This window comes from Cheilinus undulatus, linkage group 6 (assembly GCF_018320785.1).
Source record: "Cheilinus undulatus linkage group 6, ASM1832078v1, whole genome shotgun sequence".
NCBI lineage: Eukaryota > Metazoa > Chordata > Actinopteri > Labriformes > Labridae > Cheilinus > Cheilinus undulatus.
The window spans coordinates 31,210,712-31,228,385 of NC_054870.1; the positions used below are offsets into that span (position 1 = coordinate 31,210,712).

At 37.9% G+C, this 17,674-nt stretch overlaps 2 protein-coding genes across 5 annotated transcripts in view; one reads left to right on the forward strand and one right to left on the reverse strand.

The window, feature by feature from the left end:
- The window catches only part of LOC121511112 (phytanoyl-CoA hydroxylase-interacting protein-like), a 32,015-nt gene extending 26,739 nt beyond the window's left edge, over positions 1–5,276 (forward strand). For both annotated transcript variants that reach the window (XM_041789669.1, XM_041789670.1), the window contains exons 4-5: positions 1,517–1,634; positions 4,733–5,276. In XM_041789669.1, coding sequence (XP_041645603.1) covers positions 1,517–1,634; positions 4,733–5,276 — 662 coding nt within the window. The remainder of the gene's footprint in view (positions 1–1,516; positions 1,635–4,732) is intronic.
- Positions 5,277–6,970: 1,694 nt separating this feature from the next.
- Positions 6,971–17,674, reverse strand: part of LOC121511111 (protein FAM13B-like) — a 31,169-nt gene continuing 20,465 nt past the window's right edge. For all 3 annotated transcript variants that reach the window (XM_041789667.1, XM_041789666.1, XM_041789668.1), the window contains 9 exons: positions 13,512–13,761; positions 13,146–13,278; positions 12,698–12,779; positions 11,724–11,950; positions 11,473–11,556; positions 9,603–9,707; positions 8,970–9,184; positions 7,556–7,657; positions 6,971–7,097 (listed from right to left, as the gene is read on the reverse strand). In XM_041789667.1, the coding sequence (XP_041645601.1) occupies positions 6,971–7,097; positions 7,556–7,657; positions 8,970–9,184; positions 9,603–9,707; positions 11,473–11,556; positions 11,724–11,950; positions 12,698–12,779; positions 13,146–13,278; positions 13,512–13,761 (1,325 nt within the window). The remainder of the gene's footprint in view (positions 7,098–7,555; positions 7,658–8,969; positions 9,185–9,602; positions 9,708–11,472; positions 11,557–11,723; positions 11,951–12,697; positions 12,780–13,145; positions 13,279–13,511; positions 13,762–17,674) is intronic.

The window sequence follows — 17,674 nt, forward strand, 5'->3', positions numbered from 1 at the left end:
TCAATGTCTGCCCATCTTTTTAATGCATCCCCTACATATCAGGAATAAACAGACTTTAGACCAGGTTTTGTTGTTTTATGGTGCAGATGTATTCTGTGTCCTAAAGATCCACCAGCTTTGTACCTGACCACTTCTCATTTTAAAACTAGAATGGGCGTCTGAGGCGGCAGACCAACGCCTAAGCAGTGCCACCAAGGAACCGACGCTCCCATTGATTACTATGGTGTTAAAAATTTCGAAGTCCGAGAAAAACCGAACGGGTGCGTGGATCATCACCAAAATCTAATTGATTCTTCCTTGTCACTATCCCAACATTCCCTGAAAGTTTGGTGGAGATCCGACTTTCTGTTCTGGAGTTATCTTGTACACATACAAACAAACAAACAAATGAACAAAGAAAGAAAGAAAGAAAGATACAGAACCCTTTACATAACCCCCTGCCAATTTCATCGACGTGGGTAACAAACACCCCCCTAGGCACTAATGTGGGGAATTTACTTTTTAAACAATGGGAGCAGTGGACTTAAAAATGACAAATGCATCAGAAAAATGGACCTCTGTTCTGCCAAGAAGCTCTGCCCATGTGTATTATAGGGCCAGAGGAGTTGGTGATGATTATGTAGTAAAAGAAATCAATGAAGAAAAATGTCCAATAATAATGTTGATCATCTATGTCTTACTGTGGCAGTAGATGCTGGAGTTGAAAACTTCCATAGCTTTACACACTTCCCAGAAATTGAGGTATTTAAGTGCAATTTAGATTTTTATATATTTTCTATAAACAGATCAAGGTCTGTCTTAAATGAGAAAATTCATGTGCAGATGATGGCTCAGGGAGAAAGAACAGTATTATAATTATAGTATTAAACTGCATTGTCACAGTAAATAGTGATTTATCACTTTGATATTAAAATAAATTCAAATGATATCACAGTATTCAGTAACTCACACTGTAAAATATTATCGAGAACCATTTTCTGCATTTAAAATAAAGAATGCTGACAGCCACACCACTGCTCCAGGCAGCCTTTTGTCTCCATGCATGCTCCATGACTTTTGATTATGACACAGTTGAAGTATTCAAATAAACACCATGTCAGCCTTAATTTTTCTCTGAGCTACTTTGTACATGAAAGAGTGGAGAAATTCCTTTAATGATCCTTGGCAGTGTTCAAGTGTTTTTAGAAGAAATAGAATGAGTAAAAGACCTCAATCATTATAAATGTTATTCTTTGGATAAAATCCAGATTGATCTGGCAGATCTGCACTTATCGTGGTGAGAGCAGACTGCATTATAGTACTTACAGGAAAATATGTACAGTATTTGTTTTCCTTGAAGTGCTGAGTCATTCGAAGCTATGGTTAAAGATAAAAGATTGTCAGGATCCAATGAGTCAACATAAAAAAAGTTTATGTCTAGATTTGTACTAATTTCATTCTGATATTGGATTCTGATCCTCACAATGCCAGCACATTCATTATCAAGGTGATATGCGTTGTGTTGTCTGTTTGGCAGATTATTCCACTGTGCATCTAAACCAGCTGTTGGAGAAGGCGGAGGTCATCGCTGGGCGGATGCTGCGTTTCTCTGTTTTCTACAGGAATCAGAATAAAGAGTACTTCAACCATGCCAGGTAGGCAGATTATTCTAGTTTTAACTGCTCTGCAGTGTTAAATTGATGAACTTTTTTCTTCTTTGATTTTGAATCCAAGCAACTTCCTTTATAACATCATACAGTAAATCCCACTGTTTTAATAAGTGTCCTTTCTGTGGTCTGTCTGAGAATGTTTTTCACGTTATTACAGAGTGCCAGAGATGAACAACATTTTTTTAGATTTTTAACTGGGATTTTTAATCTTTTTAGTCTTGTTTTTACTCATTCTGTTTTTATCTGGGGTAAGGTAAACAAAAGAAACACATTTAAGTGCCAACTTTTAAACTTTTTAATTGGAGAGGCAAAAATGGCAACCTCACTTGGAGAGACAGACTACAGGCTGGACCTCAACTTGATCCTGTGGCCTTGTAGAAGTGCAACATTAAAGCTAGGCTGTGGCTGGGGTTCTGCTTCCTCAGGGCCACAGGAACTATAAATAAATTCATGGAGATGTGGGGGTTTGAAGAGATTCTATGCAAAGTGTCTGATGGAAAACTAAAATTTCAAACTTGTCTCATCTGAGTTTTTAGTGTTTGAAGTAATGTAAACCTTAAATGTCTGCCTGTTGAAATGTTGATTGTTTAAATAGAGTATTTGTTTAAAATTTAAAAAATGTATAATGTTATAGAGAGCAATAATGTGGATGTTTTCTTTCAGTCTGTGTATTTGTTTTGCCATACCAGGCTGCAGTTCAATATGTGGTAGTGTTGCTTAAACTGGCTGTACCTTTTGCTAAAAAGAATTTTAATCAGTTTTATTTTACATCCAATTTTGAAGATCAATCATCAATGGATGTGGAACAGAAATAATTAAAACCAAAGATCTTACCAGAGATTTTTACTTTCCCAGGCTATCTTTTTATTTAAAAGAAAGATCAAATTCATTTTTGTCTCCTGTTCTTATTTTTGATATTATTTGCTATTGCTTACTGTCATTCTGTTTGCCCCTCTCTTTAATTACAGCTTAAAATTACTTCATTTCCTGGGAGTCTACATGATCAGATTTCAGATTTTTAAGAATAGTTCTAGAGTTCACACAAGTTTGAAAACATTCTAAAAACAAGATTGGCATGCCTTTCTTGTATGCAACATTGGCAAGTGTTGTGATTTACATACAGTGCCTTAAAAAAGTGTTCACCCCACTGGATGTTTGACCCTCATATTGGTTTTATAAATCAATCGTGGTCAAAATAATCTGGCTTTTTTGTAAAAAAAAAAAAAACTTTCAAAGGGAAAACAGATTTCAAAGATGTCAATTAAAAAAATGTAATGTAAAATAAGTGACTGCATAAATATTCACCCCCTTTAAAGTGACTGACCTAATTTAACAGAGATACAGCCTACTGGTGCTAGTAGTCTCTTAATTAGTGAAATGGGGATCACCTGAGTTCAGTGAATGTGTTTAAAGTGACTCAAATATAGACACATGTGTCTGGAAGGTCCAGCCACTGGTTAATTAGTTTTCCTGGCTACCATTACACCATGAATTCAAAAGAACACACCAAGCAACTCAAAGAAAATGTTATTGTAAAGTATAAGTCAGGGGATGGATACAAAACAAAATTCCAAGCACTGAAATGACCTTTAAACTGTAGTTACACTGCATACAGAGTTGACATCCTGCTTTGTTAACAATGCTGAGATTCAAAATGTGTAATTTAAATGAATATAAAATGCTTCTTTCAGTCTAGATCTCAGTAACTTTTGTGCATCACTGTTACACATTCCCTTCTGTACAGCATGATGAGCATGTAATGTGGTGCTAATGCAATCTCCACTAAGGACTGTAGCCAAGCAATAATGGGGATTCAGGAGAAGGGCGTAGCTTCATAAACGATGCTGATTTGTTCCTAAACATTCATGACAACAAAGCGTGTCTAACTCCTGAAGTGGCCGATGCTGCATCATAGGATTTCCAGTAGTCTGAGAGGTTCTTGAAGTAATGTCCTCTGTTAACATGAATTGGATTATAACAATAGGAGTTATTTTGTTTCTTCTGCTGGGGATATTTTGGCCTGGTGTGACTGCCAGAGGATAGTAGGAAGTTTTTAAGGCTAACGAAAATGATAGAGAAATGCTTGCAGCAGGAAAAGCAGCACAGGTCTGTTGTCACGGTCAGGCTGGCAGGGAGGGAATGTCTCTAGAGTAGCCTTTTGTGCAGTTGGATTTTTACTGGATTCTGTCTGGGTTGATATGTCTTTCTTTTTCCAACTCTCTGTCTGCTCTTACTCCTCTTATCTTCTGTCTCTGCTCTCCCACTGAGCAAACCCTCTATGCCTCAGGAAGCACACTGTCTCTGCACTAAAGCCACAGCTTGTGAGCACTCTTCTGCTGGAGCTTTGCAGCATGATGTCATGTGAATTGAGTTCTACCTTTTGCTGAGTTGCATGTGAGGGTGCATCAGTAAAACTGCACCATCATGTGGGGGAAGACGGTACTGACACTGATGAGGCCTCTGCTCCTATGACCTGGGGTGGGAGCTGATTAAGTCCATAATGGCCTCAACAAAGCATTAATTATGGATATAATGACAATCACTGGAGTTGTAGCAGTATAATTATGATTCATAATTACAGCTTCAGAGCTCAGATTTACTCAGTGGGAAACATGCGGCTGTAAAAGAAGCATTCACTGGTTCAAATGTTCATCTGTTGATTTGCCCCGTGGAAGCTGCTCTGTTTTCTAGCAGTTTGTCACAATGACGAATAAATATTTAGCTTTCTGACAATTTTAAATAAGCTAATGTGATTAAAGCTCCAGAAACAGTGAAAGTGGATACTGCATGAATTCAATTCTGAGTTCACTCTGTTTATAGGGTAAGGGGACTATTTAATCACACATTTAATCTGTTTTCCCATCTTACACCGACTCTTGCAGTGTTTATTATATCAAAGTAAAATTTAATGCAGTGATGCCATCACCTTCTGGCATTTCTTAAACAAAACCAGGACCTTGATTTGGGTAAGCACAAAGCCACAAATCAAAACAAAAAGGAGATTTGTCATGTATCTGACCTAAACTGAACCTTGATTCATGCTTGTATGAAGCCAATTCTTTTCGCTTTTTCTCAAACTCCAGGGAGGCGCAAAACAACCGGATGCTGCCGTCAGTGAAAGACAACAGCGGCAGCCACGGCTCGCCCATCAGTGGCAAGCTGGAGGGCATTTTCTTCAGCTGCAACACAGAGTTCAACACCGGCAAGCCCCCACAGGACTCCCCCTACGGCCGCCAACGCTTTGAAGTTCAAGCTGACGCTCTATTCAATCCTGACACCAGCCTGTACTTTGGAGACTTCTACTGCATGTACACGGCTTACCACTACGTTATCCTGGTGCTGGCCCCAAAGGGCTCCCAGGGTGATGAGTTCTGTAAGCAGAGGCTGCCTGCGCTCGACATCACCAACAACCGTTTCCTTACCTGCAAGCAGGATGAAGAGGGCGAAGGCCGTCTGGTGTTCCACCACGCGCAGGACGTCATCTTGGAGGTGATCTACACGGAGCCCGTGGACCTGGCGCTGGGCACGGTGGCAGAGATCTCGGGGCATCAGCTGATGAGTCTTTCTACAGTAAACGCCAAGAAGGACCCCAGCTGCAAGACCTGCAACATCAGTGTGGGACGCTAAGAAAGGGGAGAATGTAAAAGAGGGAGGAAGAGGAGGGGAGAACTAGAGGCGTCTGACCTCTAAACACACTCACAGGAAGCCCACATGTACTGATGAAGCAGACCAACACATGCATGAAGCAGCAGATTTAGTAGGCTCACACAAACATATCTCTGACACCGTTCTGTACTCTAAAGAGGACATTCCCAAAGAAGAGTGGAGGGAAAAAAGTGCACATGCTGACACCTGCACTGTTGTCTCCTCATCTTTAAAAAGGGTTAAAAAAAACATACTGAGCAATCTTAACCGGGGTTGCCAACACAGCTCCATACATCCATCCTGCAAGTCAACACCGGCATACTGACCAAACCCTTTAACTGTACTAACATGGGCTGCTTCGGTTCAATTTCCTGGTGTTTATTTAACATATTTTGTCATTGACTTTTGCCTTGTTATTATTGATATGCTCTTGATTCAAAATCCACAGTCTGTGTGGATGAAAATTTATTGTTTCTGATTACTTTGACTGTCATTATATAAATGTTTTCTTCTCATTTCACAGTAGACAAATTCTGACTTTTGTTTACCTCCTACTAGTGGCACAGACTGGTACTACAATTGTATAGGGCTGCAGCATTGTGAGTTATCTTTCTTTAAACCAAAGGTATTAAAAACAAGAAGTGAACAGCTGTGGGATCTTAACAGTACTAATGCAACAGCCTCGATAATGTGTATTCACGAAGTCAAGTGTGAACTTGTAAACCTTTAAGAAAAAGCATGATGCAGTTCTGTGCAGCATGATCATGAACGCTGTCAGTACCTCTACCATGGCAACTCCTCCTGCATCAGTCGCTCTTACTTTGTTGTAGTCAGTGGAATGAAAGAAAGTAGAACCATAAACTGTGTTTAGCAGAATAAATGTGAAAAAATATTTATTTTTATTGATACATTCATATATATGTCTATATATATAGAAAATTATATAAACCAGAAGTGCACAATGTCAAATGCTATGATCATTATCAACTGCATTTAGGAGAGAATTGACTTCTTACAGGTAAAATGAGGGGATAAACACAAATCTGACAGCAGAGCTAACTTTGCACTACAATGTCAACGTTCACCAATGTTCACTTATTTTCAAGGTGAGCATGTACACAGAACGATACTGAGGAAATTCTTAATGCATATCATAGCACAATGTAGGCCTAAAAACTGACATGCACAAACACGACGGGATCATTGCATAAGTTGCATTAAAGTTTACTCCTTTTTTGCCAAGAAAGCACTTTTAAAAATGCAGTTTTCACATAAACTATGGACAACTTTGTCCAAAAATAGTATTTTGGCACAGAGAAAAGGAAGAAACAAAGTGCCATAACATACAAACAGTGATCTCATAATAACTAATATTACTAACATCACATTAATGCAGCTCTTGACATAAACTAGTGCTACATTAAATACATTTGCTACATCAGGTTTATATTATGATGCATCATGAATGACAAAGGATGTGTTAAGGGACTAAAAAAATGCAGTTTCTCAGCATTTAACTCAGACTGTCACCAATTTTCATTTGTTCTCTTCATCTAAAGTGCATCAACATAATTAGCATGGCATGAAACAAGACCTGAAGGCTCCATAATCTTTTCTTTCTTTTCATTAAATATTGAGTCCTGTTAAGTTAAAGAAATGTCCCACTGTGAGAAAACTCAGCTGGTTGTAGCTGAGTCCTGTTGTTTACTGAGCAGGGCTTCCAGTAGACGGAGCTTTGCTTTGAGGTTCTTATACTGGCAGTACTCCTCCGCCATTGGGCCACGGTCCTCCTTCTGGCAAACCCTGTTAACAAAACATGAAGAGAAAACGATGCACACAAAAGGCAAAAATTCAGTAGATCCAAAAAAACTGCAGCAGCTTCCATAACTGGTTGATAGTCCCTATGTTGCCTTACTCAGATAGCTTGTACAGTGTGTATTGTAAACAAAACTTACTGTTTTTCTTTGGAGGACTAACATGTACAGTACAAAAAGATGTGTACAGTTCAGAGCAAACGTCTATCTCTTCGTCTCTTTCCTGAACTCTCTGTGCTGTATTAACGTTAAGTGAGTGTGCATTACACTGTCGTACCATGACGATGGAATTTCTTTTGTGGATGTTTTTTTCTTAGTTTTTCACAAGGCATTGTTGAAAACCAAAATGTTCCACGTTTGTTTAGAGGAAAAAAAATAAAATTCTAAAGCCAAGTAGTTTGGACTGGCTGTAAGTGTTGTTTGTTTTAATTTGAGTGTGACCTTTACCTGCCCATCTGCATGTAAAAGTGGTCCTCAAATTCTCGGAGTGCGTGATGAAGCCTCTTCTTTTCCAATCGAGCTGTCCTGAGGTGATCGAGTAACTCTGGTCTATGAGAAAGAACAAACATTGGTTTCCCATGATTTACAAGCAAAAGAAATAGGAACTTAAGAGATATGGCTACTAAATAATAAGACTTATGAGGACAAAACCACGTGGGTCACATTCACACTAAGCGTTATATATTAAAGGTTGGATAATCACACACAACTGCTGTAAGTTAAAGCGTTAACTTGATTTTTTATGAAACTGAGCAAAAAAACAGCTGCTAAATCTTTTGGTACATTAGGCACATTAGTGATACGTATGGTGACACTGCATGCCACGTGCACATGTGTTTGAATGGCACAGAAGATTTTGTGAGGCTAAGAGGATGTCCAAGGCGATAAACATTCTGGCCGCCCATCAAAAACTTCTGAAAACATTTAACAAATTGACAGAATTGTTCCAAATGACCAATAAATCAGTTTAAGGTATAAATGTAGTATTAATGGTCTCCGTTGATAAAGAGACTGGCAAATTTTGCATGATAATTTGAACATGACAAAAGTGTGTGCCAAAGTTGTCCATAAACTTCTGACTCTGATGCAAGAACATTAGTGGAGACATATTGGAACGGAAGGAAACCCACATTTTTTAAAAAGAGGGATTATATGAGATAAAACTTTGATCTTCCTATATGATCCTGAGAAAAACGGCAGTCAGTGCATTGGAAAACACCATCGTCGCCAAGGATGAAGAAAGCATGACATAGCAAGTCCAAATTCAAGGCCAGGTTGATTGTTTTGTTTGAAATAAAGGGTATAATTTTGGAGGAGTGGGTTCCACAAGGGCCAACAGTAAATCAACACTATAAACGGGTTCAAGAAAAACTGAGAGAAAAAGTCAGAAGAAAGAGACCACAGTTGTGGAAAAATGGTTTCATTCTTCATCAAGACAACATAGCAGCACACACTGTGCTCTCGGTCAAACAGTTTCTGGCCGAAAAAAAAAAAAATCACAGTGCTTGATCCCCCTCCCTTCTAGCACCGTGTGACTTTTTCAAGATCTGAGCTAAAAGAAACACGTCATGAGTCTGTGTCAGAAGTTAAGAAAAGAACAACAGAGGTCCTGAGACAACTGTCCGAAGAAGGTCTACTGCACTGCTTTGATCAGTAGAAGACCTGAATGCAGCGGTGTGTTGATGCAGAAAGGGAGTATACTGAAGGAGAAAAATGTTTATGTTCAATAAAATTGTATTACTGCATTAGTGTTTTTTTTAATAACTATACCTCGTATCTTAATGACTTATTTTCCAGTAAGAGCTAAAAATAAATGTAAATGACTCCATAGAGCTGTTTTTGATGTACACACAAGCCGTACCTGGAAGCTTCATGTAGTGTTGCCATGGTGATAATCTGTGGCTGGAGACCCTTTACCTCCTCCAGTGGGGATACCAGAGGTGTTTCAGGTGTTTCTAAGGAAGGCAGATGAAGCAACTCATCTGATGACCGATACCTGGGAGATTTTATCCATAGCGTCTGTTGTTTGGGGCTTCGCTGTTTGGGATGATCTTCATCTGAGCCCTCCTCTTCCTCCTGTTTTAACAAATAAATTAAACAGGGATCACTTATATTTCATAGTAAACATCTGCTATAAAAACTCAGGAAATATGAAAAATCAGAGGGTAATGATGTGTCTCAAACAATCACACATCTGAACCATAAACCTACAGTATAAGAGCTCTGTCTAGCCTCTTGGTGCCATTCATGTTATTATTCATATCTGAATAGTAAAAACTGAAACATTAGAAACTATGTAGCTTTAAGAATTAAGTCTATCAAATAGACTTCACAAAATTATTCCTGCCATACTAAAAACACTTCGATTTTTCAAAATAGTTTTATGTAGTTCTCAAATCTGTCCACCAGAGGGCAGTACACACTTGCATCTGACAGCCTCTTTATTACAGTCTCCTTTCTAAAAGTGAAGTTGCAGTGTTGCGTGTTTACTCACAATAGTTGTAATGACTTTAGCTGCAGAGGAGGAAAACAGCAGCTGCTTAAGAAGACGATATCTGTCATAGAAAGGTTTCATCAAGTTCCGTTCTTGCCTGGTGCTCTGAAGGTAGTCAACGAACAGTGAGATAAAGTGAAACCACTCAAATAATTCTGTTAACATAGAAACAGAAATTGAAGGCAGTAACGTTAATAAAGGGAAAACGTGAACAGGCATGTAACACCTGCTAATGTAATAACTACCCACAAACAAAATACAGATGTGCAGCTTTTTATGTAATAATCCCACAAATGTGTTAACTTTCCCACAAACATACCAGCAGTTGCCTACTGCGAATGTAATTACTACTTCATTTACAGGGATTTAATACACTTTTGGGAAGGTAAAAATCACTGTCGCTTAAAACTGTATTATCTTTCCAAAAATGTAATGTGAACATGAAAATGAAATTTGTGGTCATTGTTTTCTGTAGCCTTTTTACAACTGCCAGTGGTTCCAATTCAGCTTAAGCTCAAGTGACATCAAAAATTTAGTCATTGGGACTTTTTGTTCACCATGAAACAGGAAGTGTTTTTCCCAGATACTTAAAACCCTCGTAGAATAAATGAAAAAAATTTAGCACAATTTTTTTGAATGAGAAAAGGAGGATTGATATCAACTTGGAAAATTCTACAAAATCCAAGGGGTTCCTCTTAAAGCAAGCCCTTAGAGATGGTTCATCTAATCCAAATGTAGGTACAAAGAGAGTGGAAAAAAACAGAACTTTCTTTGCACATGAACAAAACTCACAGGCAAAGGCGGTGCTCTCCCAATCAAAGCAAGTTACTGTGTCTTAAACATACAGGGTGCACACTTCCTGACTAAAACAAATTTTGAATGGATTCTAAGTTATGGTAAAATAATAAAACTAGCTGGTGAAACTGTGTTTCGGTAACCTGGCATGCCAGATGGATTGTTTCACACATCCATCTCATAGACAGCAATTGGGAGAGGGCAGAGCCTTTGAAAAAAATCTTGGAGGGTGACTGGATGAACATTCTATCTGTTACATCTTTACGGGCCAATCAGAGCAACAAAACACATGACGTAGTCACTACCATACTGAAGGAGTAAACTCCATACAGAACTGCATATTGTGAACCATGGCAACTGTAGACATGTCAGTGCGCAACTTCTGTCATTTTTGAAAAGAAAGCAACTCACTTCTGTTCTTTGTTCTTCTTTAAACGAAGAAATGTCAAGTTCTGATAAAACTGATGCTACAGCAGCATCCACGCTAATGTCTTCCACCATAATTGCACCGGCCTCTTGTTGCTGCTTGCTTACGTCACGACTCTGCAGCGCCCAAAAGTACTGCCCCTCGACGCTGATTGGTCCTGTCACTTTCTAACCGTGCCCAAACAGTTCAGACAGGAGCTTTGCAAGATGGATTCGCCATGGAGAAACACGAAAACGGGTGTATCGATCTGCTGTGCAAGGTTAGTGTTTCGATAAATTATTTATAATTTCTTCAGAGCGTTGTTTTGACACATTTTAATCCACTCTGCAAAGATTCATGGCTCTGCCAGTGTTTTAAGACTGAAAAAACTACTTCCTGTTTCATAGCAAAAATTATTGCCATGACAATATTTTTGATATGACTTAAGCTTAAGATGACTTGGCACCACAGCCACATTTGTGGGGATTTTGTTGTTATGTTTACAGAAGGTAACTGTTATTACATTTGTGGGATTGTTATGTTGAAAAATGCAGATTAATATTACAACTGTGGTCTATTACGTTTATGGGCAGTTATTAATTTTACAGGTGTAACAAGGCATCAAGCATTAAAAATGAAACAAAAATACATGTGGGAGTTATGTCTTACTGGTCTTCCATGCAGACTCTCATAGTAGAGCAAACACTTCTGTAAGCTGGTTTTCTCCAGAGTCATCTGAAAATGAGACATTTCCTGCACATACAGGCACAATTTGAAGATGATTACGAAGCCTGACTGCATTATTTATTTTTTCACAGCTTAATATATCAGGTTCAGTGACAAAGATATTCTTCTATCTGAGCCAGAGACCAACACAACAACATCTTTATTATTTTACATGTGTGTTTAGTGAAACCAACCTTAATGGCATCAGGTACGCCCAGCTCTCGTCGTCTTTCCTTCAGTCTGTCAGTTATGATGTTGACTGTTTCCTCCACGTTTGGCTTTGTGTTGGTGTTGTTGTTAAATTTCTGCAGCTCAGTCCCTGTTACTGCTGCCTCCCTGTGGTCTATTGTGGTCCTGCATGTTTCAACTGAAGGGTGAAGTCCTCTCAAGGCCCCTTCTTCTGATTGTCTCAGCTTTAGCTCTGGGAGAGGAAAGCCATTCAAAACCATGGGGACAGAAACAGGGAAAAAGTTATTCTAAAATGTGGACTTTGGTTCTCAGATAACTTTTATAATAATGTTGCAATGCTTTAGTGATTGAAAGCTATTGAGAACATCTGAAGCAGCTTTAAGGTACTAGTGTTTGAGTATTTTAACTTTATGTAACTTAATGCCTTCACTGAATCACATTTAATACACAGCTGAAGCTTCCTCTCGCTTTGTTAATTTACATTAATATATGATCTCTGAATAAGACACAGCATAGATTGTATTATTAAAAAAATAAACAAGTGGTTTTCTACATTTTAGGCTTTGATGGCATACAAAAACATCCTATTATGACATTTCTTCCCTGTAAACCTTATAAAGCTTCATTTAAATTAGTCAAATAAATAAAACTGAAATGCACAAAATAAGGAAAATTCTGGAATAATCAGCAAAGTGAATAAAGGTTTTGGATATCTAGTAGTGCATTTATTATGAGTTAGTTGAAAGAAAACTGTTTTTGTAGAACAAGTTCAGTTGTTTTCTTAAGCAGCAATTATTGATCTTTAGATTCTTCCATATGACTACTCTCGAGGGGTTTTAAATGCATGTTCTTCAACAACTTCAACCTTGTACTTTTACTTTATAGAGAACATTTGATAAAGTAAATATCTGAACCCCTCTTCCAACTCTTCCATTATTAATCATGTATTTGAGGGTGCATTTACAGTTATGTAACTGACCTTTAAGCTGCTTGCGACTCTTGATGAGCTCCTTCATCAGTCTGGACACCTCAGGATGAGCTGTCTTGTCATTGTGGGCCGGCTGAAAACAACCAGAGACACTTGCATCACTGACAGGATAGTGACCTGTCTCTAATTTCGAGTACTCTTATTTTTTTCATTTGTTCCAGGTCTGTAAAGTTATTTTTATCCAGATCATACTGTTCTAAAACAGCCTTTACAACATTGTGTAACAAAACATTATTTTCCTTATGCTCCAGCAGAGGGAGTTATTCACTGCTGGACATTTGCGGTGAGCATCCACATCATCACTTAAGAACTTAACCTAACTAATATATAGTTGGCCAGTCATAAAAAACCTTGCTTGGCCAAAAACTGAATTAATCAGAGAAACACTGATGCAACAACTTTCCCTTCACTCATGAGATTATAGATGCCAAACCCTCACCTTGTAGTGCTTCTCCTGTTCAAATTGCTCCTCAAAACGCCTGATCCTCTTCCTGAGGGAGTGAATGTGTCTGTTGAGCATTGAGATTGAAACACTACCCTTGTCTTGCTCAATGTGGACAGTGCTGCGAGCCCTGATGATAGGAAAAGAGCTCAGTTATCCTCTTGCAAGAACTTACACCTATAAAGTTCAATTTCATGTTATTAAACACAGAAACATCCATTTTACTCATCTTACAGCAATAGTTCTGTAACACTTTAAACCCTTTAGCATTCAAAGCCAAGCAGGATTTAAGAAAATAGTTTAAGTGATGCATCTCAGGACTACTACTTCCACTTTGAATTAATGAGAAGACACTTGTCTTACATGCGTTTGTGCTGCAAACATGGTGGAGAAGGGGCTGTATCAGGGTCTGAATTGTAGCGCAGGCTATGACTGAGGCTGGGGCAGCGTGGTGATGGAACGGGGCAGTCAGTCATGGTAAACTGGGAGAGGAGTGGGCTGGTGTTAGATCCAGGTGAGCACGGCACTGAGTCGTTGTCCGGGAAACTCTCAGAATGAGCGGCAGTGGAAAGCAAAGAACTGGATGTCGATGATTGAGGTGAAGGGCTGCGTACTGTGGTTCAGATGAGAAAGAGAAAATATGACCTAATACAATCCATAGTCACTTTTTTATTACTTAAGTCTGTTTGAATTGCTATGTTATGCTTTATATCACTAAGTAAAAGTGTAAAGATAGGGAAAAGGATGGACAAGGAGGGAGAGACAGATACAGAGGGAAGGAGTAGGACAGGGTTAAAAGAGAGTGAGGGAAAAGGACAAACTATGCTGCATAACATAAGCTAATTTACCAGCTTATCAAACATATCAGTTTCATTATTTCATTTGGTACATTGATGAATTTATTAAACTTAACCATAATATATTAATGTATCAGTGATATTTTACAATTGTTTAAGGTTATTCACATATGTTTCCTGGGAAAATGCTGATTTAGTGTTGTTTAAAAACAGTCAACGAATATTAGGCTAACATTTTCAGAACATTACACACTGAGTGAAGGGTAAATCAATGTTCTAATCTACAAGTATCTTGGATTTGGAATATTAATTACACTTTAGTTTAAGGTACGTTCTCCCCATCAATGAGCTGCTCATTAGCATGCTCATTTGTAGCATACTAACTTCTTATTAGCACCTTATTCTACAAGACCAAAATCTATGGCTAATAGCTCTTACAAATTGGGAAGTTATTTCACATTAGGGCTGCAGTAATTTACTCTTTGTGTAAATGAGTTTTCTAGCGATTATTCTATTGATTAATCAAGTAATCAAATTAGAAACATTTCATGCTCAGCATAAATGATGAACAAGACCTCACTTTACTTTGGGGTACATATTCTGAGTCACAAAGGTTTAATTAGGAGTTATTTGGACATTACTAAGAATATTAATTTTGTTTTTGCGTTGTTTTATGAGAATAGATCAAACTCATTCAGAGTAATTAAGGATGAAAACTATCCCTGTGGTACTACTAATCATCCATCCTAAGAAAAGATCAAAATTCATGTGGAACTACTTCCTAATTTGCTATTAATATGTAATAATAAGAAGGGTATTATGGGAAAACTACTGGTCAACGGCATATTAGTTACAGATTATGGTCTTGTAGAATAAGGTGCTAACTACACAATTTCATCGCAAGGTCAGTTATGACACTAGACCCGACTTGTCATTACAAGGTCATGTCCAAGTCCAGGCTGAAGCAGCATGTAGCTGGACAATGACACGGTGAAATGGTTGAGAAACACTGTATATGACAGGAGACTTTATTCATTTGTTTTAGTCATGTGTGGCCTGATTAGCTGATGCTGATCACCTGGCATCTGAGCTTCAGCTGTCTTCTTGATATACCTGGTGGTGTTGGCCCTCCCTATGAGCTGAAGCAACATTATGACTACAAATGGACATGGCTGTGATACAAAGAAACAATGAAATCAATCTCATGAAACAGTGTGTCTGTCTCTTTTACTCATATGGCCTGGTCATAGTTTAATAGCAGTTACTGGAACATGAGGCTTAGAAGTTTGTGCAGATTCACACATGCATGTAACTTTTGCTAATGGATGCTCAAATTAATTGAATTTTATACAGACATGCAGTTCCTGTCAAGATCTTGATGAGAGCAGGTGCAGAAGAGATTAATTTGATCATTTCCAGCTCCATTTGAACACATTAAAAACGTTTATTGAAAAAGGATTGTGGATTCTAATTTTGACTGACGTCGCCAAAGACGAGACAACACATACACACACACACACACACACACACACACGCATGTGTGCTTTGCAATGCTTTTGTTAAAGCATTGTTTAAATGGGCTGCTTTATTGGAACAGCTCCAAGTGTGTGCGTGATCAGTATGGCAAGCCGTTATAACATTTAAAAGTTAAGTTTGACTACCCAGAATTAAAATTGTAGATATTTACAATGTCTTTCTGCCAAGTCGGAATTCAATTTTGACTAGGCGAAATAACAATTAGAGAATATCTGTAATTCAATTTTGACTAAGCGAAATAACAATTAGAGAATATCTGTAATTCAATTTTGACTAGGCGAAACTGAATTACAGATATCTACGATGACGTCACCGTAAACGTCATTCAACTCGTCACACATCTCAAATGACAATTACAGATATCTGCAATTCATTTTCACCCAGGCAGAATGTGAATTAAAGATATCTCAAACGTCATTAATGATGTCATCAATGACGTCATCAATGACGCTTATTTCTATGAATGGACAAAGAAAGAAGCAGTAATGGCGTTGGCTCAAACAGGTAGGCCTACAATGTGACATGTATGGCGAGCGGATTTCAATAGATTTGATGATTTGAACAACAACCTGCTCCGCTCCCGCCCAAAGTGGGAAGTGGGCCTAATTTGTCGTAATTACAGATATCTGCAACGTCATTTCACCTAGTCAAAATTCTAATTCAAGATATCTCTAATTATATTTTGACTAGGCAGAATTACATTTACAGATATCTACAATTTAATTTCGCCTAGTCAAAATTCATTTACAGATATCCATAATTTAATTGTAGATATCTACAATTCCATTTCTCCGAGTCAAAATTTAATTTCAGATATCCAAAAAAGGGACATGTAGATATCTTGAATTGTATAGAATTGATGAGAATTAAAGATATTTGTAATTCTAATTCAGCCAAGTCAAAATGTAATTAGAGATATTTTAAATTAGAATTACAGATATCTACAATTCATTTGCAGATATCCGTAATTCACATTTTGGATATTCGAAATGACATTGTGGATATCCGGAATGACAAACCCCATACACATGAATGGCAGAAGTGATGTCATTTTGCCTAGTCAAAATGACATTTTAGATATCTTAAATGACAATTTTGGATAGGCAGAATGTATTTTCAGATATCTGAAATGTTCTTTTTGACTAGGCAAAAATGAATTACAGATATCTAAAATCTTAATTCTGGATAGTCAAACTTAACTTTTAAATGTTAAAATGGCTTGCCATAGATCAGAGCTCATTGAGGGCTGTATTTGTGTTAATCAGCCATGACATCATCAAAGCACCAGAGCTGCTGTTGCCATGGTAATTAATGCCAGCACGGACACGTATCACTGATCACAGAGAGCAGTTTCACCTGTGACAGCAGAGAAGTTTTGGGTGATTATGCTTATGAACACAGTCTCTTGCTCCTCCCCGTGTGCCAAAACCATACATGCTATCATAAAACGGATTTCAGCGTGAGCATCTGCAGACTTTGAACTAACAGTGATGTTATTTTGGTGTTAATTGTGCAAGAAATGTGGCCAGGGGAACTGTCTAAAAAAGGGGTTCTTTCTGAGTCTGAAGACCAAAGTCTCAGAATCCATAACACTGCCACAGAAGATGTCGCTGTTCTTGGGACAGTAAGTCCTCCCACACCAAAAGTGTGCATGCTATGGTTTTGGTTCTTGGTTTGACAGTAGCGGGACAAGATTTCCTCCATTTTGATATCAATTTTATGCGTGTGGTGTTAGATTTGCTGCCATAAATGCAAGTTGTTCGCAAAATTGTCAGTTAATGTGTTGGCTATCCCACACTCTGGGGTGATGACATTACCCACACTTGTTTCTCCATCCCTCTCTCCATTCAATCCTTTTGTTTTTTGTTTGTTTTTTTTCTTTTTGCAACTATGTGTTTAATGGGCAAAGTAAGGTATTACAAATATGATTCCATTATCACAAAATCTATTACATACAATAATTAACCAAACCTAAAAGGCTTAGGCAGAAAAAATAGCAGTAATCTAATTCCACTGTTTGCCCAACAGCTCAATATTTAAATTAACAATTAATGACAACAAACAAGTAAAAAACCTAACAAAAAACAGACAAAAAAAATAAAACAATAAACATCATAAACATATAAAAGACAAACATCCACGTCACACAATCCTCATGATGTAACAATTAATTCATCACAGTACTTCCTTAGT